This window comes from Eubalaena glacialis, chromosome 9, assembly GCF_028564815.1.
Source record: "Eubalaena glacialis isolate mEubGla1 chromosome 9, mEubGla1.1.hap2.+ XY, whole genome shotgun sequence".
Lineage (NCBI taxonomy): Eukaryota > Metazoa > Chordata > Mammalia > Artiodactyla > Balaenidae > Eubalaena > Eubalaena glacialis.
The window spans coordinates 116,971,805-116,998,115 of record NC_083724.1 but is presented as its reverse complement, the minus strand read 5'-3'; the positions used below and the strand labels follow the sequence as shown (position 1 = coordinate 116,998,115).

Sequence of the window (26,311 nt, the reverse complement as noted above, 5' to 3'; positions counted from 1 at the left end):
ATGCTATTATTGTACTCTGGCTCACATGTAAAATGTTCATCAGGAAGACAGGTATAAGTTGATGGCATACAATTTCTCCATGACCAAGCCTAATAAAAAAATCCCTCCAAAGTTTCCACCCACAGAAGCCTTATGGCCAATTAATATTACCAGTGAGAGTCACTTCTAAAGAAAGAATCACTAAAAAAAAATCTCTATATGGTTTTCCTTATGCGTCCATTAACTGAGGAGAAGAAGGCTCCTTCAATTTTGAGGATCCATAAAATGCTAGGGTGTTTCCTCTTTTAAAAAATTAATACAGACATTTCACACAACACACAGATATCTACAGCAAGAAAGTACATCTTCTTTGCTCCTTGCCTTATTAGCCTTTAGGTGAGGGCTTTAATGCCCCAAGATTCATAACTACAGCCAAGAAAACAGGTCACGAATAAAACTGGGCTTGGCTTAGAGGAGAAAGCAGACAAATTTACCAAAAGAGAGCTCCAACTGTGGATTGCTGTCTAGCCTTTTGCTACAAGTCTGAGGAAACAGAAAAAAAAAAAGTTTGGGCAACTGGAGATAGAAAGTATTTGCCACTTTCTAAGGATGTGGCCATAGATTTTGCTACAGTCGATTTTGAAGAATTAAAATTTTACTTCAATACATAGCCCTAAAGCAGGGTTCAGTTTTGTTGTGTTTTACAATGAAATGGTTATATATAGATGGGATGGAAATGGTATTAAAGATTGCCCTTCAACTATCCTTTTAAAGGAAAACTAGAATTGACAGTATCTGTTAAAACGACCTGTGCCACAAAACAAAAATGTATAAGGAAAGCACCAAACCACAAACTTTTAGAATTGCAGGCATAAACCAGCATAGCATATAAATATAGTCATCATTGTTTCTGTAACATTGAAACATTTCAAATTGGCTTCTGAAGATTAAAACATAGCTGCATCATGTTCATAAACTTTCACCTCCACTTAAATTATTATTTGCCTAACATATAATGGACAAATCAGCAGAGTCAAGATAAATTTTCAAAAGGCTCAAGACAATAAGAAAATTTTAACCATAGTATTAGTAAACTCTTAGAATATTTAAAAATAAAACAAAACACAATAAAACACACATATCCGTACATAAACCAGTGCAATAAGAACTTCAGACAAGGGCAGTGCATCTCTGGTTTAAGGAAACCGTATTTGTAGCTTAATCATAACAAATTAACATCTATTCTAAATGACAGTTTAAGGTTACATCCAGCATTTGACACACATTTAACATGTGTGTCAAAACCCTGAAAAACCAATTCAACACTAATGATACCTTATCAGTAACAAATTCCTACTTTATTTCTATATTGCACATATTTTAGTGTCTACTGTTACAATAAATTTACTTCTTCTTAATGTAAATATCAGAGGACTATAGCTGTTGCCCTTGTAAAAATAATTGACCTTGAATAAATATTCAGCTTTTGCTTTCTTGACAAATCAGAATGAGGATGAATTCAGCTCTGTCAGTCCAAAACTGTTTTAAAGAGAATGGCTTTTTTATGTGGCAAAGATATTGGAAATGGCACATTAAACACAAAATTCTTGGTTTACCAACCATTTCAGGTTTGAAAAATATTTCTATATTTGGAGTGCTTCAAAGTCTGATCCTTTTTTTAAACTAACAGATATTCCCTAAGAGATTAATCATATCCTTGACTGGTGTGGAGCACTGTTTGGAAAGTGGATGCAGAGAAAAGCTTAGGGTGAAATGGCGTATAACACAAATGGCATTAAATAGGTCACTTGTTTCATGTAAAATAAAATGACTAGCACCTCCTTCCTGCTCCCAAAGTGAAAAGGCCTAACAGGCCACATGAAACATGAATAATTATAGTAAGTTCCATTCATAAAAGTTTTGAAGAGTCCATTATATTAGAAGGTTCTCACATCTAAAGCCTTAAGTTTAAGGCTACTGTGTGAAAGTGAACTGAAGGGCAAGGGAGAGAGAGATGGGATACCAGTCCGGACGGTCCTCCGAGGGCTGCAGGGGATCTGGAATTCAGGGGCTCTCCTGCATCCCATCCTCAGTCTCCAGTTCTGCCAACTGCCGCCTAAGGATATTGACTTTTGCTTGTAATTCCTTGTTATATTCAATGATGTTAACCATTTCTTCATATGCTTCATCCAAATACTTGGAGGATCTGTTCCAACGTAGAAAAATACCTATTGAATGCACGAAAGAAAAACAGAAGGGTAAAGATACACACAATGGATTAGCATTATAATTGTGGTTAATATATAATCCCATGCATTATAATCCTTCTCATTTTTTCACAATTCACATCTGTGTTTTATTATACTCTAAAATATACAGCAATCTTGAGGTACTGAAAGAGTACAATTGAATACAGTATTCAAGAAGTCACTATGAGGGAACCCCCATAAGGTTAACAGCTGATTTCTCAGGAGAAACTCTACAAGCCAGAAGGGAGTGGCATGATATATTTAAAGTGATGAAAGGGAAGAACCTACAACAAAGATTACTCTATCCAGCAAGGATCTCATTCAGATTCAGTGGAGAAATCAAAAGCTTCACAGACAAACAAAAGCTAAGAGAATTCAGCACCAAACCAGCTGTACAACAAATGCTAAAGGAACTTCTCTAAGAGGGAGACACAGGAGAAGAAAAGGACCTACAAAAACAAACCCATAACAATTAAGAAAATGGTAATAGGAACATACATATCGATAATTATTGATAATTACCCTAAACGTGAATGGATTAAATGCTCCAACCAAAAGACACAGGCTTGCTGAATGGATACAAGAACAAGACCCATATATATGCTGTCTACAAGAGACCCACTTCAGACCTAGGGACACATACAGACTGAAAGTGAGGGGATGGAAAAAGATATTCCATGCAAATGGAAATCAAAAGAAAGCTGGAGTAGCAATACTCATATCAGACAAAATAGACTTTAAAATAAAGGATGTTACAAGAGACAAGGAAGGACACTACATAACAATCAAGGGATCTATCCAAGAGGAAGACATAACAATTATAAATCTATATGCCCCAACATAGGAGCACCTCAATACATAAGGCAACTGCTAACAGCTATAAAAGAGGAAATTGACAGTAACACAATAATAGTGGGGGACTTTAACACCTCACTTACACCAATGGACAGATCATCCAAACAGAAAATTAATAAGGAAACACAAGCTTTAAATGACACAATAGACCAGATAGATTTAATGGATATTTATAGGACATTCCATCCAAAAACAGCAGATTACACTTTCTTCTCAAGTGCACATGGAATATTCTCTAGGATAGATCACATCTTGGGTCACAAATCAAGCCTCAGTAAATTTAAAACTGAAATCATATCAAGCATCTTTTCTGACCACAATGCTATGAGATTAGAAATCAATTACAGGGGAAAAAAACATAAAAAACACGAACACATGGAGGCTAAACAATACGTTACTAAATAGCCAAGAGATCACTGAAGAAATCAAAACATACCTAGAGACAAATTACAACGAAAAAACGACAATCCAAAACCTCTGTGAGGCAGCAAAAGCAGTTCTAAGAGGGAAGTTTATAGCAATACAAGCCTACCTCAAGAAACAAGAAAAATCTCAAATAAACAATCTAACCTTACACCTAAAGGAACTAGAAAAAGAAGAACAAACAAAACCCAAAGTTAGCAGAAGGAAAGGAATCATAAAGATCAGAGCAGAAATAAATGAAATAGAAACAAAGAAAACAATAGCAAAGATCAATAAAACTAAAAGCTAGTTCTTGGAGAAGATACACAAAATTGATAAACCATTAGCCAGACTCATCAAGAAAAAGAGGGAGAGGACTCAAATCAATAAAATTAGAAATGAAAAAGAAGAAGTTACAACAGACACAGCAGAAATACAAAGCATCCTAAGAGACCTACTACAAGCAACTCTATGCCAATAAAATGGACAACCTGGAAGAAATGGACAAATTCTTAGAAAGGTATAACTTTCCAAGACTGAACCAGGAAGAAATAGAAAATATGAACAAACCAATCACAAGTAATGAAATTGAAACTGTGATTAAAAATCTTCCAACAAACAAAAGTCCAGGACCAGATGGCTTCACAGGTGAATTCTATCAAACATTTAGAGACGAGGTAACACCCATCCTTCTCAAACTCTTCCAAAAAATTGCAGAGGAAGGAACACTCCCAAACTCATTCTATGAGGCCACCATCACCCTGATACCAAAACCAGACAAAGATACTACAAAAAAAGAAAATTACAGACCAATATCACTGATGAATATAGATGCAAAAATCCTCAACAAAATACTAGCAAACAGAATCCAGCAACACATTAAAAGGATCATACACCATGATCAAGTGGGATTTATTCCAGGGACACAAGGATTCTTCAATATACGCAAATCAATCCATGCGATACACCATATTAACAAATTGAAGAATAAACACCATATGATCATCTCAATAGATGCAGGAAAAGCTTTTGACAAAATTCAACACCGATTTATGATAAAAACTCTCCAGAAAGTGGGCATAGAGGGAACCTACCTCAACGTAATAAAGGCCATATATGACAAACCCACAGCAAACATCATTCTCAATGGTGAAAAACTGAAACCATTTCCTCTAAGATCAGGAACAAGACAAGGATGTCCACTCTCACCACTATTATTCAACATAGTTTTGCAAGTCCTAGCCACAGCAATCAGAGAAGAAAAAGAAATAAAAGGAATACAAATTGGAAAAGAAGAAGTGAAACTGTCACTGTTTGCAGATGACATGATACTATACATAGAGAATCCTAAAGTTGCTACCAGAAAACAACTAGAGCTAATCAATGAATTTGGTAAAGTTACAGGATACAAAATTAATGCACAGAAATCTCTTGCATTCCTATACACTAATGATGAAAAATCTGAAAGAGAAATTAAGGAAACACTCCCAAGGAAACACTCCCATTTACCACTGCAACAAAAAGAATAAAATACCTAGGAATAAACCTACCTAGGGAGACAAAAGACCTGTATGCTGAAAACTATAAGACACTGATGAAAGAAATTAAAGATGATACCAACAGATGGAGAGATATACCATGTTCTTGGATTGGAAGAATCAATATTGTGAAAATGACTCTACTACCCAAAGCAATCTACAGATTCAATGCAATCCCTATCAAATTACCAAGGGCATTTTTTACAGAACTAGAACAAAAAATCTTAAAATCTGTATGGAGACACAAAAGACCCCGAATAGCCAAAGCAGTCTTGAGGGAAAAAAATGGAGCTGGAGATGGAGTTAGAGTCTGTCATACAGAGTGAAGTAAGTCAGAAAGAGAAAAACAAATACAGTATGCTAACACATATATATGGAATCTAAGGGAAAAAAAAAAAAAAGAGGTCATGAAGAACCTAGTGGCAAGATGGGAATAAAGACACAGACCTACTAGAGAATGGACTTGAGGATATGGGGAGGGGGAGGGGTGAGATGTGACAGGGTGAGAGAGTGTCATGGACATATATACACTACCAAATGTAAAATAGATAACTAGTGGGAAGCAGCCGCATAGCACAGGGAGATCAGCTCGGTGCTTTGTGACCACCTAGAGGGGTGGGATAGGGAGGGTGGGAGGGAGGGAGATGCAAGAGGGAAGAGATATGGCAACATATGTATATGTGTAACTGATTCACTTTGTTGTAAAGCAGAAGCTAGCACACCATTGTAAAGCAATTATACTTCAATAAAGATGTTTAAAATAAAAAAAAAAAAAAAAAAAAAAAATGGAGCTGGAGGAATCAGACTCCCTGACTTCAGACTATACTCCAAAGCTACAGTAATCAAGACAGTATGGTACTGGCACAAAAACAGAAATATAGATCAATGGAACAGGATAGAAAGCCCAGAGATAAACCCACGCACCTATGGTCAACTAAACTATGACAGAGGAGGCAAGGATATACAATGGAGAAAAGACAGTCTCTTCAATAAGTGGTGCTGGGAAAACTGGACAGCTACATGTAAAAGAATGAAATTAGAACACTCCCTAACACCATACACAAAAATAAACTCAAAATGGATTAGAGACCTAAATATAAGACTGGACACTATAAAACCCTTAGAGGAAAACACAGGAAGAACACTCTCTGACATAAATCACAGCAAGACCTTTTTTGATCCACCTCCTAGAGTAATGGAAATAAAAACAAACAAACGGGACTAATGAAACTTAAAAGCTTTTGCACAGCAAAGGAAACTACAAACAAGATAAAAAGACAACCCTCAGAATGGGAGAAAATATTTGCAAACAAATCAATGGACATAGGATTAATCTCCAAAATATACAAACAGCTCATGCAGCTCAATATTAAAAAAACAAACAACCCACTCAAAAAATGGGCAGAAGACCTAAATAGACATTTCTCTAAAGAAGATGTACAGATAGCCAAGAAGCACGTGAAAAGCTGCTCAACATCACTAATTATTAGAGAAATGCAAATCAAAACTACAATGAGATATCACCTCACAACAGTCAAAATTGGTATCATCAGAAAATCTACGAACAACAAATGCTGGAGAGGGTGTGGAGAAAAGGGAACCCTCTTGCACTGTTGGTGGGAATGTAAATTGATACAGCCACTATGGAGAACAGTATGGAGGTTCCTTAAAAAACTAAAAATAGAATTACCATATGACCCAGCAATCCCACTACTGGGCATATATCCTGAGAAAACCATAATTCAAAAAGACACATGCACCCCAATGTTCATTGCAACACTATTTACAATAGCCAGGTCATGGAAGCAACCTAAATGCCCATCAACAGATGAACGGATAAAGAAGATGTGGTACATATATACAATGGAATGTTACTCAGCCATAAAAAGGAACGAAACTGGGTCATTTGTAATGACGTGGATGGATCTAGAGACTGTCATACAGAGTGAAGTAAGTCAGAAAGAGAAAAAACAAATATCATATATTAACGCATATATGTGGAACCTAGAAAAATGGTACAGATGAACCAGTTTGCAGGGCAGAAATAGAGACACAGATGTAGAGAACAAACGTATGGACACCAAGGGGGGAAAGCGGCGGGGGGGTGGGGGTGGGATGAACTGGGAGATTGGGATTGACATGTATACACTAATATGTATAAAATGGATAACTAATAAGAACCTGCTGTATAAAAAAATAAAATTCAAATATTCCAAAAAAAGTCACTATGTACATGCTCATTAATTCTTCAAAAGATCAAAATCCCATTCTCTGATATATTCAGGAATACAAACTGATCATTTACAATGTGATAAACTTTATAGTTTCACAATACAAATCTTTCTTTCTTTCTTTAAACAATTACAGAACTTTATCCAGACCTGTAAGACCTACATGTGTGAAATCACTTTCACTGGAAAAGTGGCAGTTACAGCAAAAGCAGAACTACACAAACTGTTATTTAAAAGCCTAAACTTCAGCACTCTCTCTCCCTCTGTGTTACTTACGAGACAGTCTTCCAATTCTGTAGGCAACTGCTTCTTTCCCCAAATAACAATAATTATCCTTTTATTATTGAGTAAAAGACATTTTCTCCTCTACACAGATGTACGTTAACATATCAGCCCAAAGTAACGGCTTAAAGATACTCAAGTCAGGAGGCACAAACACCTTCCAGGCTGCAACAAATCAGCAGCTGGCAAGTTCACAGAGGTTTTATGATTAGAATACTTTCCATAAACCAAACTGCCATGCACCCTAGAGAGTCCTTCTGTAATGTGTCCAAATGCTAGATAGAAGAAGAAGATAGAAACAAAGACTAAAGACTAACCTGTGTTGATTTTTCTATTAAATGAGCTTTTTTTTTTTTTTTTATACTGCAGGTTCTTATTAGTCATCAATTTTATACACATCAGTGTATACATGTCAATCCCAATCGCCCAATTCAGCACACCACCATCCCCACCCCACCGCTGTTTTCCCCCCTTGGTGTCCATATGTCTGTTCAAATGAGCTTATTTTTAAAATCCTGTTCTTCAATACAGGAATTACTTAATGGTTGACTACGATGACTACAATGTAATTATAAACAGCAGAGAGACATTTTAAGGCCAGAGTAGTGTCATTATACAATCCATATACTTACCAGGAGAATATTATACCTAACATAGGATTTCTTCCAGTTCTAAGTTGAGGAGGTACTAAACATACAGAGAAACCCCTTTCTTAATGGAGTAGCAGGAACTCATTCATATAACAAAAAAATTTTCTTCTATCAATCACATAATCCCTAAACTGTCAATGAGGTTTGGTAAAAACAAGTTAAATTGTCCTTTAGGCCATCGGACTCCCAATTTTGGCTTTCCTCCCAACTAACTAGATTCTCGTTTCAGTTATTAAACATGACAGTAGCTTTTAGGTAAATTGTCCCAGAAGTCTTAAACAAGTAGTACAGCTGTAATCTCTCATTTAAGAGATCACCTGTCCTGCATATGTGACTATCTAAACACTCAATAAGCAAGGAGAAGTTCTGAGCAGCCCCAAATCCCCAAAGCACTAAAGCTCAGACTCAGAGACCCTGGAGACTGAGGCCACTTTCCCACAGTTCTAACTAGGGGACACCTCGACTGATAAGATTAGAAGCATAAACTGAGGGGGAGGAAGCAGCTAATGACAGATATGCCAAGTGGAACAAGCCGTGAGAACTGACAGCCGGAGAAGCGACAGAAACAGGCTCGGTCTCAAAACAAGGAAGCAAAGCAACCTGAGACCCTTTTACACACAATGGGCAGTTTCCACACAAGAATTGCCCTTGAGAGCATAATGTATTAGAACACAGTATACTAACTGACATTTATAGTACTTCAGTTTACCAAACAGCTATCATTCCTGTGTGTATGCCTTATATTGTTTAATATAAAGAGGAATAAAAATGTACTTACTAACCTTCAAATTGGTTAAAAAGAAATTAAATGGTATTTTATAGTCTTTTGTTTAATGAACGGATATGTTTTAGATAGGTTTTGGTTATTTTTTAAAAAACAAGCTTTAGTATTTAAGGAGATAAGCTTCAGGAATCTGAAAAATTAATGCAGGTAAAACACGTTCTTTAGAATAGACATGAAAATTAAGCCTGGATTACTGTTCCACACAAACAGGACATCTGTATTACTGCATTGATGGATGGCATTTATGTACGTTTTATGGAATCTTACTAGAATGACTAGCTCATTACCCCTTCAACAGCCTTCAACAGAAGAATCTACCTAACGACTACTTAATAAAGCAAACAGAAACCATCTCCTAGGAGCTTCCAGTTTATTCCTGTCCCAACCACCTATCACTTTTCTACGCAAAAAGTAATATACTTTTCCTCACACCCATTAGGATGGCCTATCAAAGGGGGGAAAAAGCAGAAAATAACAAGCATTGATGAAGATGTGGAGAAACTGGAACCCTTGTTCATTGCTGGTGGGGTTGTAAAATGATGCAGTCATTACGGAAAACAGAATTACTGTTCCTCAAAATACTGAACGTAGAATTACCATATGATCCAGCAATTCCACTTCTGGGTACATACCCCAAAGAATGGAAAGCAGGGCCTCAAAGAAATGTTTGCACGCCTATGTGCCCACTGACGGATGGATAAATAAAACGTCACACACACACACAATGGAAAATTACTCACCCTTAAAGAGGAAGGAGATCCTGTCCCATGCTACCACATGGATGAGCCTTGAGCACATTAATTATGCTAAGTGAAATAAGCCAGTCACAAAAGGACAAATACTGTATGGTTCCACTTACATGAGGTACCTGGAGTAGTCAAATCCAGAGACAGAAAGCAGAATGGTGGTTGCCTGGGGCTGGAGAGGGGCCCTGAGAAGTTGTTTATGGGTACAGAGTTTTAGATTTACAAGATGAAAAGTTCTGGAGACCTGTTTCACAGCAACATGATATACTTAACCATACTGAATTGCACACTCAAAGATGGTTAAGTTGGTAAATTTTGTGTTTTTGTCACAATAAAAAAAAAGTAATGTACCTTCTTATCTTGAGAAAATATCCGATATAAACAGCAGTATCCATGTACTCATGTACCCACAGGCAGTCAAGAGAACATCCTAGACTATATTAATAAAAGGTTTGCAAAGGATGCATGGCTTACCCTCCCACAGCTGAAGACTCTGTGGAGCAACCGAAGGCCAGATGACAAGATTGTTGGCTTCAAAGAGAGGGTTGGTGAACTTACTCAGTTCACTGGGCCGGTTGACCCAGGACCATAGAGACATCGTTTTCTGCTGTAGCTTCAACTTACATCTGATCAAGAAAGAAAATTGCCATTAAAGCAATTAATTTATGACAACCACTATTAAATGCTCCTTCTAATAGGACAATTTCTTTTCTCTGTATGTTAGAAAGCAGAACACAAGACTTGTAGCAGAGGAACAAAATGTTGTAAAATTAAAATATTTGTCAGCATTTTTACCTGTCAACAACATCAAAACAAAGACTGTTTTGCAGGCTTCCAAAGCTGGCAACGAAGAGTTAATCCACCAAGAAGATATAATAATTATAAATATATATGTATGTTGCACCCGAGCCACAAAACATATGAAGCAAAAACTGACGTAATGGAACAGAGAAACAGACAATTCTCTAATATAGTTGAGGATTTCACTATCCCAATAACTAGACAGAAGATAAATAAGGAAATGTAGGACCTGAACAAAATGTAAGACAAATATAGAAAACTCTACCCAACAGCAGAACACACATTCTTCTCAAGTGGACATGAAGCATTCTCCAGGCCAGACCACATGGTAGGCCACAAAACAAAGCTCAATAAATTTTAAAAGACTGAGATCATACAAAGCATCTTCTTCGACCACGAGGGAATGAAGTTAGAAATCGATAACAGAAGAAAAACTGGAAAATTCATAAATATGTGGAATTATATAACACACTTTCAAACAACCAATGGTTTAAAGAAGACATCACAAGAGAAGTTAGAAAATACAGATGAATGAAAACAAAAACACAACATGCTAACACAACTCCAGTGAAAGTAATGCTCAGAGGGAAATGTATAGCAAGAACCTATGTTAAAAAAGAAAGATCTCAAATCAATAATCTAACTTTACACCTTAAGGAACTAGACAAAGGAGAGCAAACTAAGCCAATGCTTGCAGAAGGAAGGAAAAAATAAGATTACAGAGGAGACAGGCAAAAAAACTTTTTTAAAGAATAACATCAATGAGACCAAAAGTTGGTTCTCTGAAAAGATCAACAAAATTGTTCCTCTGGATAGAATGACAAATAAAAAGGAAGATGCAAATAACTAAAATCAAAAATGAAAATGGGACATTACTACTGACCTTACAGAAATAAAAAAGATTTTAAGAAAATACTATTAACAGCTGCACACCAACAAATTAGATAATCTGGATGAAATGGACAAATTCCTATAAACACAAAAATTACCTAAACTGACTGAAGAAATAAAAAATCTCAACAGACCTATAACAAATAAGGAAATTGACTCAGTAACAAATACTCTCTCCACAAAGAAAAGTCTAGGACCAGATGGTTTCACTGGTAAATTCTATCAAATATAAAAGAAAAATGACCAATCCTTCTCAAACTCCCCAACAAATAGAAAAGGAAGGAATATTTCCTAACTCATTTTATGAAGCTATTATCACCCTGATGCCAAAGCCAGACAATGATACAAGAAAACTGTAATAGGCCAATGTCCCTTACTAATATAGATGCAAAAATTCTCAGCAAACTACTAGCAAACCAAATACAACAGCATATTAAAAGGATTATATACCATGACCAAGTGAGATTTATCCTAAGTAAGAAAATCAATATAAGAAACAAATCAACATAAGAAACATAAGAAAATCAACATAAGAAAATCAATCAATGTAATACACCACATTAATAGAACAAAGGGAAAAAAACCACATGATCATTGCAATTAATGCAGAAAAAGCAGATGACAAAACCGAACATCTTTTCATGATAAAAACACTCAATAAATTAGGAATAGAAGGGAACTTCCTCAACATGGTAAAGGGTACTTATGAAAAAAAACACAGCTAACATCATACTCAACATCACACTCATGTGAAAGACTGAAAGCTTTCTCCCTAAGATCAGGAATAAAACAAGAGTGCCTGCTTTCACCACTGCCATTCAACACTGTACTGGAAATTCATTAGACATGAAAAAGAAAGAAAACACATCCAAAGTAGAAAGGAAGAAGTACAATGATCTCTACTTGCAAATAACATGATCCTATGCATAGAAAATCCCAAAGAATCCACACACACACACTAACTACTAGAGCTAATACATAAATTTGGCAAAACTGCAGGGTACAAGATAGACACACAAAAACAGTCACGTTTCTATATGCCAGCAGTGAATACTCCAAAAAAAAAAAAAATTCCATTTACAACAGCATTCAAAATATTAACATACCAAGAATAAATTTAACCGAAGAGGTAAAATATTTGTATACTGAAAACTATAAAATATTGCTGAAAGGAATTAAAGACCTAAATAAATGGAAAGACATCCCATGTTCATAGACTGGAAGACAACATTGTTAAGGCAGTAATAACTACCCAAAGTGATCCACAGATTCCAATGCAATCTCTATCAAAATTTTCTTACAACTCAACAATAAAGACAAATAACCCAATGAAAAAATTGGCAAAAAATATCCGAATAGATATTTTTCCAAAGAAGTGATACACAAATGCCCAACAAACACATGCAAAGCTGATCAACACCACTGGTCCATTAAGGAAATGCAAATCACTTATAATGAGATTTACACCACTTTACACCCACTAGGATGACTGAATCAAAAGGGCAGACAATAAAAAATGGTGGAGATGTGGAGAAACTGGAGCCCTCATACATTGCTGGTGGGAATGTAAAATGGTGCTGCCACTTTCTTTCACAGCTCCTCAAAATGTCAGTTACCATATGACCCACAATTCCACTCCTAGGTTTATATCTAAGATAAATGGATATATGTCCACACAAAAACTTGTATACAAATGTTTAATGCAGCATTATTTATGGTAGCCAAATGATGGAAACAACCCATTCTACAACATGGATGAACCTTGGAAATATACTTAGTGAAAGAAGCCAATCATAAAAGGCCACATACTGTATGATTCCATTTATATGAAATATTCAAACAGGCAAATTTATAGACTAAGCAGATTTGTGGTTACCAGGGGCTAGGGGATGGAGGGAGGGAAAATGGATAGTGACTGGCAATGGATATGGGGTTTGTTTTGGGGGCAATGAAAATGTTCTAAAATTAGGTGCAGTGCTGGCTGCACAACTCTGAATATACCATTAAAAAAATCACAATAAATATACTTTAAATGGCTGAATATTATGGTAAATGCATTATATCTCAATAAAGCTGTTTTTAAAAAATGTTACATCTTCCCTTTTAACTGAAGTCATCTTTTACCAAGAAGTTTCAGTGGTTTTTGAAGATTTTTTAAAAATCTTATTAGGTTAGTTAATACTCCAATCTCCCAAATTCACAGGGTTCAAGTAATTTCAGACTTTGTATTCATAACAAATCTTAAAAGTTCTCATTCTTTAGTATGTAATATTTAAAAGGGAAAAAAAAGGATGGTCATTGCTTTCTCTTAGGTCATCTCTTCTAATTAAACTCTATTCTGACTAGCAGAATTCTAGAACAGAGATGAATAGAACCCTAAAGTCAGGAAGCATTAAACTTTTCATCTATTAATAAGGAAAAAAATAGGAAAAAATTAATAATTTATGTTCTATTTGGATTAACTACAGTGTTACAGAATAGTTTCTGGGGTGGGAAGGGAAATATTAATGGCATCTCCATCACAAATCAATACAAATCCTACTTTTTGGAAGTAGGCCTGTTCTTTTGGCATAAGTAATGAATTCAAGTATAATAATATAAGTATAATCATTTCTAGAAAGTCAACTTAAAATGATACTAAAATACCCAAAGTAAATTTCATTAATTGAAAAAACTGAGGTACGATGTTGAAAGATTCATTTAAGCCTAAACTATGAATGAACAGCTCAGGGACAATCCCAACCACCAACCTATCTGAAGGTTTTCACAGAGGTTTGATTTTGCAATGCCAACATAATGTAATAGGGAAGAACAAATCTGGCTCCATACTGGATCTGTTTCTTTTACTTTAACCTTTGTATTCTACTGCTTTTGCTACAAGTTAATCACTAAAGGAATGTTGCTTATAGCTTAAAGAATACATAATGGCCCATCTGGGGAACCCTGTCTCCCATCCTGAGCAGTAAGCTAAAACACCTTTGTTTAGCTCCCAGGAAACATCCTGACCAGGCCCACCTGTGAAGGACTGCAGGGAGGAAGAAATGAACGCATCCCCTCCAGAGTCTGGCAGGAACCAGGAAACATTTGCAACAACTTATCACCTTGTTTTTTTTCTTTTTCTTTTTTAACTTTACCTCCTCACCTCCCCCTCTTTGTTTTATAAAAGAAACTAGCATCCAAACCCAGGCAGGATGGTTCTTTGAGACACTAGTCCACCATCTTCCCAGTCTGCTGGCTTTCTGAATAAAGTTGCTATTCCTTGCCCCAGCATCTCGTCTCTTGATTTATTGGCTTGTCGTGCAGCAAGCAGTACAAGCTTGGACTTGGTACCAATAAGACATTTTATCTTGAGCAAGTTAGTCCTGTCCCAACTCCATATATTATCAGAGAAAACACTTAGAGCAAATACCCTTGGGATACAGAAGAAACAGTGCAAATTATAAACACACCCATTAAATCAGTCAAACTGATCATATGAATCACGTGTGGCTGCAGTAACTACAGCCAAAGCACAGTGAGAAAACTGTGGTGACACAGAACTTTCTAGAGCAAATAGTTCCAAATTTTTCCCTACTTCTGAAGACAAGAATCTGTAAGAAACTCTAAAGTTGAAATATTTGCCAATTCAGCTTTAAGTAAAAAAAACATGTATTGCTCTATGTGCTTGAATTTCAAACAGGTAAAGATGCAATAATTCTATTCTTTTATGAAAACTGTTAATTGTTTAAATTTATTATTCAACTAAATGATGCCAGGTACCAGCCAAGGGACAAACCCTGCCTCCCACCCAGAGGAAGCCTTTAGATTGTACCCAAATGAGAAGATTACCAGTTAAGCATCTTTAATGATCATTCTGATATGAATCTTCTAATTAAACCTATAAACTTGATGGTGTCTGGGTTATGAAGTAAGATTGTCACTCTGGGCCTGAGGACAGTTTCTCGGTATAAGAGAGAGAAATCTAGAGCAGGAGTAGGAAGACCTGTACTACAGCCATACTTTTGGTGACCAACAGGCTGTGTGTCCCTGGACAAGTCATTTACTTCTCTGGATATTACCTTCCTAATCTATAAAATTGGATGGAGGGTAGAATTGAATTATATGTTAAAGCTTCTTCCAGATGTAAGATACTATGCTCCTATATAAGGAAAGTAACATTTTAATGGCTGCTCAATTATTCAAAGTTTTGTAATCAGTGTATGGACTAATTTTAATCAAATAGAACAAAATCCAGGATATGCTCTCACCTAGCATGTGATAGGCTCACAATAAATTATGTAATTTAATTTATACTAACTGTAACCTCTACCATCTTATAAATAACATTAATGTAGAACCAAATCCTGGTATCTTTTAGGAAATGACCAAAACAGCTAAAAATAAAATGCCCCCCCCCCCCCGTGAGCAGTGTACCCACCTTTCACTTTCATTGTTGCCCAGAAATGTTCCAAACTGTGAGGCATATGCATGCTCAAAGAGCATGATGAGGAGATTCTCATTAAATTCAAACGAACAAGGGAACTGACGAAGTATCTGCCACACACAGTCCAAGAAGAGAAGAAATACAGGCGACTCCCACTTCTGCTTACTATTACAATAGGCCGACTGTGCACAGCGCTGTTGGAATGGGTGACCAGCCTAAGAGAAAAGATGGAAATGCAGCAATCAGATCCGAGTGAGATCACACTGGAGTGCATTATTAACAAATTTCACACAGTTGCAACAAAACTATTAAATGGAACATCATATAATTTGGGTGGCTGCTCTTTAATGATTTCTTGGTTTAAGACAATCTTCAGCAACCAAGGAAAAAGACAAGATTTCCAAATACTTAACAAGGGTATATATACAGTTAGCCATAACGCCTGCAGTTGGTCTTGGAATATCAAATAGAAGAATAATGAACTTCAGTAATAATAAGCATAAAATAAATCTTTCTAGGTCTGTAAAATCTGGAGCAAAGTCAAAGAACATAAGCTCTTCAGGTATAAAACAAAGGACAGCTATCCCCTTCTATCCATCCAAAGCACTGTAGACTACTGTAAGCTACAGAAGCCTCACCACTAAATGCAGATAGATATGGGCTTCTCATAGACAAATTTTATCAGGTTACTCCTGATAGTAAGTCTTTAATTACATACGAAAAAAAGTTACTGTCTTGAAGACATCTGTATGAATACTTTTCTATTAGAGACAAAGCTGTCTTTAGTCTCCCCCCTCCCCAAAAAGAACTAGAAGAGTCTGTCATCTACTGACCAAAGGAAATTTAAGAATCATTTGGCTCTCTGGCCCACCCAGAACCTGAGTACTGACCTTATCCCCCCAAATCACACCCTTCTAGGTATTTCATAGACATGCTTTATCTTTGGGTCCTCGTGCTACTTTATCTGACAAAGATAATGCCAGGAACATGAATGGGATTTTGATGCCCATGAAAATGGTAATATATAAATAAATCAGTCATACTCATTTGTTTGTTTGCTATGCATCACAAGGAATGTAGTTGAATAAGATCTGCACCAAATATTTAGGATGGTCTGACTTAAACAGAGATAAAGGTCAGCTGTCAGGGTGGGTAGACATGGTCAACATAACAGCGTTAACACATAATCTGAATTGTAACTAGAAGGGCCAGAAGTGATTTTTCTCCAGAGATACTTCCTTTCAAGATATATCTAAACATTTGTTTTCAATCACAATTATCTACTAAGTTACATGGTGTATATATATTTAAATTAACCTCTGGCCTGAAGGATTTCCATCTATTTTATGAGACCTTTATTTTAGCTGTCCTTCAGCATTATATAGGACAGCACTGTGTTGTGTCCTAGGGATAAACAGCTGAATTGGGCAAGGTTCCCTGAACTCAAAGAAGTCACTATATCTGAGCCTAGTTCAGGAAACAAGGTGTGAGGAAAATGGATCAATTTTATCTGTGAAGGAAGTTAAGGTCCCAGAGTCTTCATGCAAGTAGAGATATTTAGCTGGATCTTAAAGGATGAGAAGGATTTCACCTGGCTGAGGAAGACGACAGGACAGAGCCAGATGAGCAGAAGGTAGAAAGCACTAAAGCACATGCCTTGTACTTACAAGTCCCCACTCCTCCTTCCCCCCTTGTTTATGTCTTTTATCTCTAGCAAGACTAAGTTCTGTGAGACAAGACCATGTTTTACACATTCTCTGTGTTTCCCCTATAGGTAACAAGGTACAACTAATAACGCTTGTCAGGGGAATGAAGTGCCAAATGAGCAATATAAGCAAAGAGGGAGACAGAAATTGAGAGGCAGTGAAGATCACAGGCATTTATTAAGAGGAAGAGAGATTAACTGTCCCCCAGAAAATTAAACATCTGAATCAATCAAAATTTCATATATTATATCCATTCCCACAAACCAGGATCAAACATCAATTATGAGCAGTTCCTCTGTGGACAAAATAGCTTTTCTCACCTGAAGCCACTCTCTCTCTATCAAGGCCTCAAAGCCCTGGATGGTCCTGCTTCTTGGTTCCAAGATGATCTGGGCCAGGGAGGTAACCTGGAGTGTGGAATCAGTTCCTTCTGTTCCATGAATCAGTATGGATGCTCCTTCCCTGGTAGGAAAATTCAGAGGACAAATGGGACACTCCTGACATGGTCAACCAACTCTGTTAATAATAAACATTTCTTGAGTATAACAGTTGAAAGTCTTTTGCCTTCTGCTCTATCCAGTAGGTTTAGAGTCTAAATGAGGTACATGAAGACAGCTTCCCTTGGGGAAAATATAGAACTATAAGTCCCAGATTTCATAGGGCAAGAACCCATTTACATTACAACAAATTTCATAAAACCATTTCCTGAATGTTTTCTTCCTTTACAAAACCAGAAAGCAGACCTCATCACATTCACTAGATGCTGACCTTTTCTGCTTTAATAGTTAACTAAAGCCTTTTCTCATCAAGCCTAGAAACACACACTTAAAGTTATTTTTCTGTATCTCTCTGACCTTGATTCTACCTTTCCACCATCAGTTTACTGTAAGGATGCCTTCATAAACCATAATGAATCTGGAAAACAAGTCCTAAACCACACTTTGAGAAACATGAAAACAGGAAGAAAATTTTTAAAATATATATATATAAAAGTGTCAATCTAGGGACTGCCCTGGTGGCACAGTGGTTAAGACTCCATGCTCCCAATGCAGGGGGCCCAGGTTCGATCCCTGGTCAGGGAACTAGATCCCACATGCATGCCACAACTAAGAGTTTGCATGCCACAACTAAGAGTTCACATGCCACAACTAAGGAGCCCACGTGCCACAACTAAGGAGCCAGCGACCCGCAACTAAGGAGCCCATGAGCCGCAATTAAGGAGCTCACGTGCTGCAACAAAGGAGCCGGCAAGCCATAACTAAGGAGCCCGCAAGCCACAACTAAGGAGTCCGCCTGCCGCAAATAAGACCTGGCGCAACCAAACAGACCCAGTGCAACCAAATAAAATAAATAAATTCCGTAGGGGGAAAAAAAAGTGTCAATCCAGAAAGTCAGTGGCAATGATACCACTGCACACTCTGTAGGTGGTGCCTAGGACCCCATTACTCTAAAGAGTGGGAGGAAACACCAGAAACTAAACTACATTTTCTCCCCTCCCCTTCTTCTACCTCTTTTTATTGAAATGACAGTGAAGGAAATTGTGGAAAAAAGGAAAATGAGCTCACCACTTTCCCATAAAAGTTTTATGTTTGGCTACAGTTAATTCTTTCCTCATGTACAGATGTACTTTACATAGCTGTAACAAGATAACTTATTATTTCTACTTTTATTATAAACATTTTCCCATGTTTCTATGTCATCTGTAGAAGTATTGTATTAATGGTTACATAATATTCTATTAGATGATGAACTACAATTTACTTAATCCTATAGTTGGACATTCAGGTCACTGCCAATTTTTGTTACACTTTAGATGGTGTACTTTTTGTCTTTTGCTGAATTATTCTAGAGTTCTTAATTTGAAAATAAGACTCCCTGATGTTCACCTATGATTAGGTTAACAACCCATTCTCACGATGAAATCTAATGACTAGACTGAAGGGTATGAGCAAATGTTTTCAGGCTTTTGATATATATTAGATACATATCCTAGTTATCTGTGGTATACTCTAAATTTAATTCAATTAACTTAAGGTCTATTTTTACATTTTGAGTGTTGTAAGGGCAGATTGTTATGGAGGTATAATTAATGAGCTAATATACATCAAAAAAGGGCACTCAAACATGGCAAAATAAATCAAAACCTTCAATTCTCCTAAGAGTGTGGAAGTTCCTGTTTGTTTAAGGTAGCCCAAACTAAACAAAGGTGGAGATAGCAAACACCGTTCTGCCCCTAGGATTACTTTCACCTGCATCACCTCTTATTATGGCTGAAAACTTAGACAACATGGTTATAAGGGTTTATGACATTTCATAAGCAAACAAAGCCTCTGTACTCATCATGTAAGGGGAAATATTTTTAACTTAGGTTAAAAAAACCCAAACCCTTAATATATACATCTCATCATTCTGTATTATTTATTTCTCTGCCACAGAACCTTGGTCTTTAACTCCCATATTTTATAAGATAAATGGGCTTCCCTTTTTTTTTTTTCTTTATTTTTTTGGCTGCATCGGGTCTTAGTTGTGGCATGCAGGATCTTTTCGTTGCGCTGCGGGCTTCTCTCTAGTTGTGGCGTGTTGGTTCTCTCTCTAGTTGTGGCGCGCAGGCTCCAGAGTGCATGGGCTCTGTAGTTCGCGGCACATGGGCTCTCTCATTGAGGCGCGCGAGTTCAGTAGTTGTGGCGTGTGGGCTTAGTTGCCCGCAGCAAGTGGGATCTTAGTTCCTCGACCAGGGATCAAAACCGTGTCCCCTGCATAGGAAGGTGGATTCTTTACCACTGGACCACCAGGGAAGTCCCTACACCAGGAATCCCGGGGAATCCTGATTCATGGCACTTGGTGACCCTGTGGTAAGTTGCTAACTCACCACATGATCTTAAGCAACCTGTTCTATTATCAATTTCTCATTAATTATTTTTAAAATTACATATATATTTCCCTAATTTGGAAGCATCAATAAAACAAATTAAAGTCTCAAAGAAAAGTGCCATCCAACTATGGTCGTGACAACACTTCTACCTACCTACTGTTTCAGTGGGAATCCCCTTCTTAAAAAGGGTATTCTAACAGAGGGCAGACAGCAGAAGCAAGAAGAACTACAATCCTGCAGCCTGTGGAACAAAAACCACATTCACAGAAAGATAGACAAGATGAAAAGGCAGAGGGCTATGTATCAGATGAAGGAACAATATAAAACCCCAGAAAAACAACTAAATGAAGTGGAGATAGGCAACCTTCCAGAAAAAGAATTCAGAATAATGATAGTGAAGATGATCCAGGACCTCGGAAAAACAATGGAGGCAAAGATCGAGAAGATGCAAGAAATGTTTAACAAAGACCTAGAAGAATTAAAGAACAAACAAACAGAGATGAACAATACAATAACTGAAATGAAAACTACACTAGAAGGAATCAATAGCAGAATAACTGAGGCAGAAGAACGGATAAGTGACCTGGAAGACAGAATGGTGGAATTCACTGCTGCAGAACAGAATAAAGAAAAAAGAATGAAAAGAAATGAAGACAGCCCAAGAGACCTCTGGGACAACATTAAATGCAACAACATTCGCATTATAGGGGTCCCAGAAGGAGAAGAGAGAGAGAAAGGACCAGAGAAAACATTTGAAGAGATTATGGTCGAAAACTTCCCTACCATGGGAAAGGAAATAGCCACCCAAGTCCAGGAAGCGCAGTGAGTCCCATACAGGATAAACCCAAGGAGAAACACGCCGAGACACATAGTAATCAAAGTGGCAAAAATTAAAGACAAAGAAAAATTAATGAAAGCAGCAAGGGAAAAACGACAAATAACATACAAGGGAACTCCCATAAGGTTAACAGCTGATTTCTCAGCAGAAACTCTACAAGCCAGAAGGGAGTGGCATGATACACTTAAAGAGATGAAAGGGAAGAACCTACAACCAAGATTACTCTACCCGGCAAGGATCTCATTCAGATTCGATGGAGAAATCAAAAGCTTTACAGACAAGCAAAAGCTAAGAGAATTCAGCACCACCAAACCAGCTCTACAACAAATGCTAAAGGAACTTCTCTAAGTGGGAAATACAAGAGAAGAAAAGGATCTACAAAAACGAACCCAAAACAATTAAGAAAATGGTCATAGGAACATACATATCGATAATTACCTTAAACGTGAATGGATTAAATGCTCCAACCAAAAGACATAGGCTTGCTGAATGGATACAAAAACAAGACCCAGGGCTTCCATGGTGGCGCAGTGGTTGAGAATCTGCCTGCTAATGCAGGGGACACGGGTTCGCGTCCTGGTCTGGGAAGATCCCACATGCCGCGGAGCAACTAAGCCCGTGAGCCACAACTACTGAGCCTGCGCATCTGGAGCCTGTGCTCTGCAAAAAGAGAGGCCACAATAGTGAGAGGCCTGCGCACCGTGATGAAGAGTGGCCCCCGCTTGCCACAACTACAGAAAGCCCTAGCACAGAAACGAAGACCCAACATAGCAATCAATCAATCAATAAATCTTTAAAAAAATAAAATAAAATAAAATAAATTAAAAATAAAAATAAAAAGTCCTAGTGATGAGTAAGAAATTGGACTATTCCAAAAAAAAGAAAAACAAGACCCATATACATGCTGTTTACAAGAGACCCACTTCAGACCTAGGGACACATACAGACTGAAAGTGAGGGGATGGAAAAAGGTATTCCATGCAAATGGAAATCAAAAGAAAGCTGGAATAGCTATACTCATATCAGATAAAATAGACTGTAAAATAAAAAATGTTACAAGAGACAAGGAAGGACACTACATAATGATCAAGGGATCAATCCAAGAAGAAGATATAACAATTATAAATCTATATGCACCCAACAGAGGAGCACCTCAATACATAAGGCAACTGCTAACAGCTATAAAAGAGGAAATCGACAGTAACACAATAATAGTGGGGGACTTTAACACCTCACTTACACCAATGGACAGATCATCCAAAATGAAAATAAATAAGGAAACAGAAGCTTTAAATGACACAATGGACCAGATAGATTTAATTGATATTTATAGGACATTCCATCCAAAAACAGCAGATCACACTTTCTTCTCAAGTGCGCACAGAACATTCTCCAGGATAGATCACATCTTGGGTCACAAATCAAGCCTCAGTAAATTTAAGAAAACTGAAATCATATCAAGCATCTTTTCTGACCACAACGCTATGAGATTAGAAATGAATTACAGGGAAAAAACGTAAAAAACACAAAAACATGGAGGCTAAACAATACGTTACTAAATAACCAAGAGATCACTGAAGAAATCAAAGAGGAAATCAAAAAAAGCACCTGGAGACGAAGACAAACGACAGTGAAAACACGACCATCCAAAACCTACGAGATGCAGCAAAAGCAGTTCTAAGAAGGACGTTTATAGCTATATGAGCCTACCTCAAGAAACAAGAAAAATCTCAAATAAACAATCTAACCTTACACCTAAAGGAACTAGAGAAAGAAGAGCAAACAAACCCCAAAGTTAGCAGAAGGAAAGAAATCAAGATCAGAGCAGAAATAAATGAAATAGAAACAAAGAAAACAATAGGCAAAGATCAATAAAACTAAAAGCTGGTTCTTTTAGAAGATAAACAAAATTGATAAAACATTAGCCAAACTCATCAAGAAAAGGAGGGAGAGGACTCAAATCAATAAAATGAGAAATGAAAAAGGATAAGTTAAAACAGACCGCAAAAATACAAAGCATCCAAAGAGACTACTACAAGCAACTCTATGCCAATAAAATGGACAACCTGGAAGAAATGGACAAATTCTGAGAAAGGTATAACCTTCCAAGACTGAACCAGGAAGAAATAGAAAATATGAACAGACCAATCACAAGTAATGAAATTGAAACTGTGATTAAAAATCTTCCAATAGGGGCTTCCCTGGTGGCGCAGTGGTTGAGAATCTGCCTGCCAATGCAGGGCACACGGGTTCGAGCCCTGGTCTGGGAGGATCCCGCGTGCTGCGGAGCAGCTAGGCCCGTGAGCCACAATTACTGAGCCTGCGCATCTGGAGCCTGTGCTCCGCAACAAGAGAGGCCGCGATAGTGAGAGGCCCGCGCACCGCGATGAAGAGTGGCCCCCGCTTGCCACAACTGGAGAAAGCCCTCGCACAGAAACGAGGACCCAACACAGCCATAAATAAATAAATAAAATTAAAAAAAAAAAAAAACTTCCAACAAACAAAAGTCCAGGACCAGATGGCTTCACAGGTGAATTCTGTCAAACATTTAGAGAAGAGCTAACATCCATCCTTCTCAAACTCTTCCAAAAAATTGCAGAGGAAGGAACACTCCCAAACTCATTCTATGAGGCTACCATCACCCTGATACCGAAACCAGACAAAGATACTACAAAAAAAGAAAATTACAGACCAATATCACTGATGAATATAGATGCAAAAATCCTCAACAAAATACTAGCAAACAGAATCCAACAGAACAGTGAAAGGAGCATGCACTGTGATCAAGTGGGATTTATCCCAGGGATGCAAGGATTCTTCAATATACGCAAATCAATCAATGTGATACACCATATTAACAAATTTAAGGAGAAAAACCATATGATCATCTCAATAGATGCAGAAAAAGCTTTTGACAAAATTCAACACCAATTTATGATAAAAACTCTCCAGAAAGTGGGCATAGAGGGAACCTACCTCAACATAATAAAGGCCATATATGACAAACCCACAGCAAACATCATTCTCAATGGTGAAAAACTGAAACCATTTCCTCTAAGATCAGGAACAAGACAAGGATGTCCACTCTCACCACTATTATTCAACTTAGTTTTGGAAGTCCTAGCCATGGCAATCAGAGAAGAAAAAGAAATAAAAGGAATACAAATTGGAAAAGAAGAAGTGAAACTGTCACTGTTTGCAGATGACATGATACTATACATAGAGAATCCTAAAGATGCTACCAGAAAACTACTAGAGCTAATCAATGAATGTGGTAAAGTTACAGGATACAAAATTAATGCACAGAAATCTCTTGCATTCCTATACACTAATGATGAAAAATCTGAAAGAGAAATTAAGGAAACACTCCCATTTACCACTGCAACAAAAAGAATAAAATACCTAGGAATAAACCTACCTAGGGAGACAAAAGACCTGTATGCTGAAAACTATAAGACACTGATGAAAGAAATTAAAGATGATACCAACAGATGGAGAGATATACCATGTTCTTGGATTGGAAGAATCAATATTGTGAACATGACTCTACTACCCAAAGCAATCTACAGATTCAATGCAATCCCTATCAAATTACCAATGGCATTTTTTACGGAACTAGAACAAATAATTTTAAAATTTGTATGGAGACACAAAAGGCCCCGAATAGCCAAAGCAGTCTTGAGGGAAGAAAACGGAGCTGGAGGAAGCAAACTCCCTGACTTCAGACTATACTACAAAGCTACAGTAATCAAGACAATATGGTACTGGCACAAAAACAGAAACATAGATCAATGGAACAAGATAGAAAGCCCAGAGATAAACCCACGCACCTACAGTCAACTAATCTATGACAAAGGAGGCAAAGATATACAATGGAGAAAAGACAGTCTCTTCAATGAGTGGTGCTGGGAAAACTGGACAGCTACATGTAAAAGAATGAAATTAGAACACTCCCTAACACCATACACAAAAATAAACTCAAAATGGATTCGAGACCTAAATGTAAGACCGGACACCATAAAACTCTTAGAGGAAAACATAGGCAGAACACTCTTTGACATAAATCACAGCAAGATCTTTTTTGATTCACCTCCTAGAGTAATGGAAATAAAAATAAATGGGACCTAATGAAATTTAAAAGCTTTTGCACAGCAAAGGAAACCATAAACAAGACGAAAAGACAACCCTCAGAATAGGAGAAAATATTTGCAAACGAATCATCGGACAAAGGATTAATCTCCAAAATACATAAACAGCTCATGCAGCTCAATATTAAAGAAACAAACAACCGAATCCAAATATGGGCAGAAGACCTAAGTAGACATTTCTCCAAAGAAGACATACAGATGGCCAAGAAGCACATGAAAAGCTGCTCAACATCACTGATTATTAGAGAAATGCAAATCAAAACTACAATGAGGTATCACCTCACAGCGGTCAGAATGGGTGTCATCAGAAAATCTATGAACAACAAATGCTGGAGAGGGTGTGGAGAAAAGGGAACCCTCTTGCACTGTTGGTGGGAATGTAAATTGATACAGCCACTATGGAGAACAGTATGGAGGTTCCTTAAAAAACTAAAAATAGAATTACCATATGATCCAGCAATCCCACTACTGGGCATATACGCAGAGAAAACCATAATTCAAAAAGCCACATGCACCCCAATATTCATTGCAGCACTATTTACAATAGCCAGGTCATGGAAGCAACCTAAATGCCCATCAACAGACAAATGGATAAAGAAGTTGTACATATATACAATGGAATATTACTCAGCCATAAAAAGGAATGAAATTGAGTCATTTGTTGAGACGTGGATTTATCTAGAGACTGTCATACAGAGTGAAGTAAGTCAGAAAGGGAAAAACAAATATCATATATTAACGCATGTATGTGGAACCTAGAAAAATGGTACAGATAAGCTGGTTTGCAGGGCAGAAGTTGAGACACAGATGTAGAGAACAAACGTATGGACACCAAGGGGGAAAAACCGCGGGGGGTTGGGGATGGTGGTGTGCTGAATTGGGCAATTGGGATTGACATGTATACACTGATGTGTAT

General features: G+C 37.2%; 1 protein-coding gene across 1 annotated transcript in view; it reads right to left on the bottom strand.

Moving 5' to 3' along the window:
• Positions 1–1,508: 1,508 nt before the first annotated feature.
• Positions 1,509–26,311, bottom strand: part of MTMR9 (myotubularin related protein 9) — a 71,504-nt gene continuing 46,701 nt past the window's right edge. The window contains exons 7-10 of the mRNA XM_061199470.1: positions 17,858–17,999; positions 15,826–16,046; positions 10,191–10,342; positions 1,509–2,207 (exon numbers count right to left, since the gene is read on the bottom strand). Coding sequence (XP_061055453.1) covers positions 2,044–2,207; positions 10,191–10,342; positions 15,826–16,046; positions 17,858–17,999 — 679 coding nt within the window. The 3' untranslated portion in view covers positions 1,509–2,043. The remainder of the gene's footprint in view (positions 2,208–10,190; positions 10,343–15,825; positions 16,047–17,857; positions 18,000–26,311) is intronic.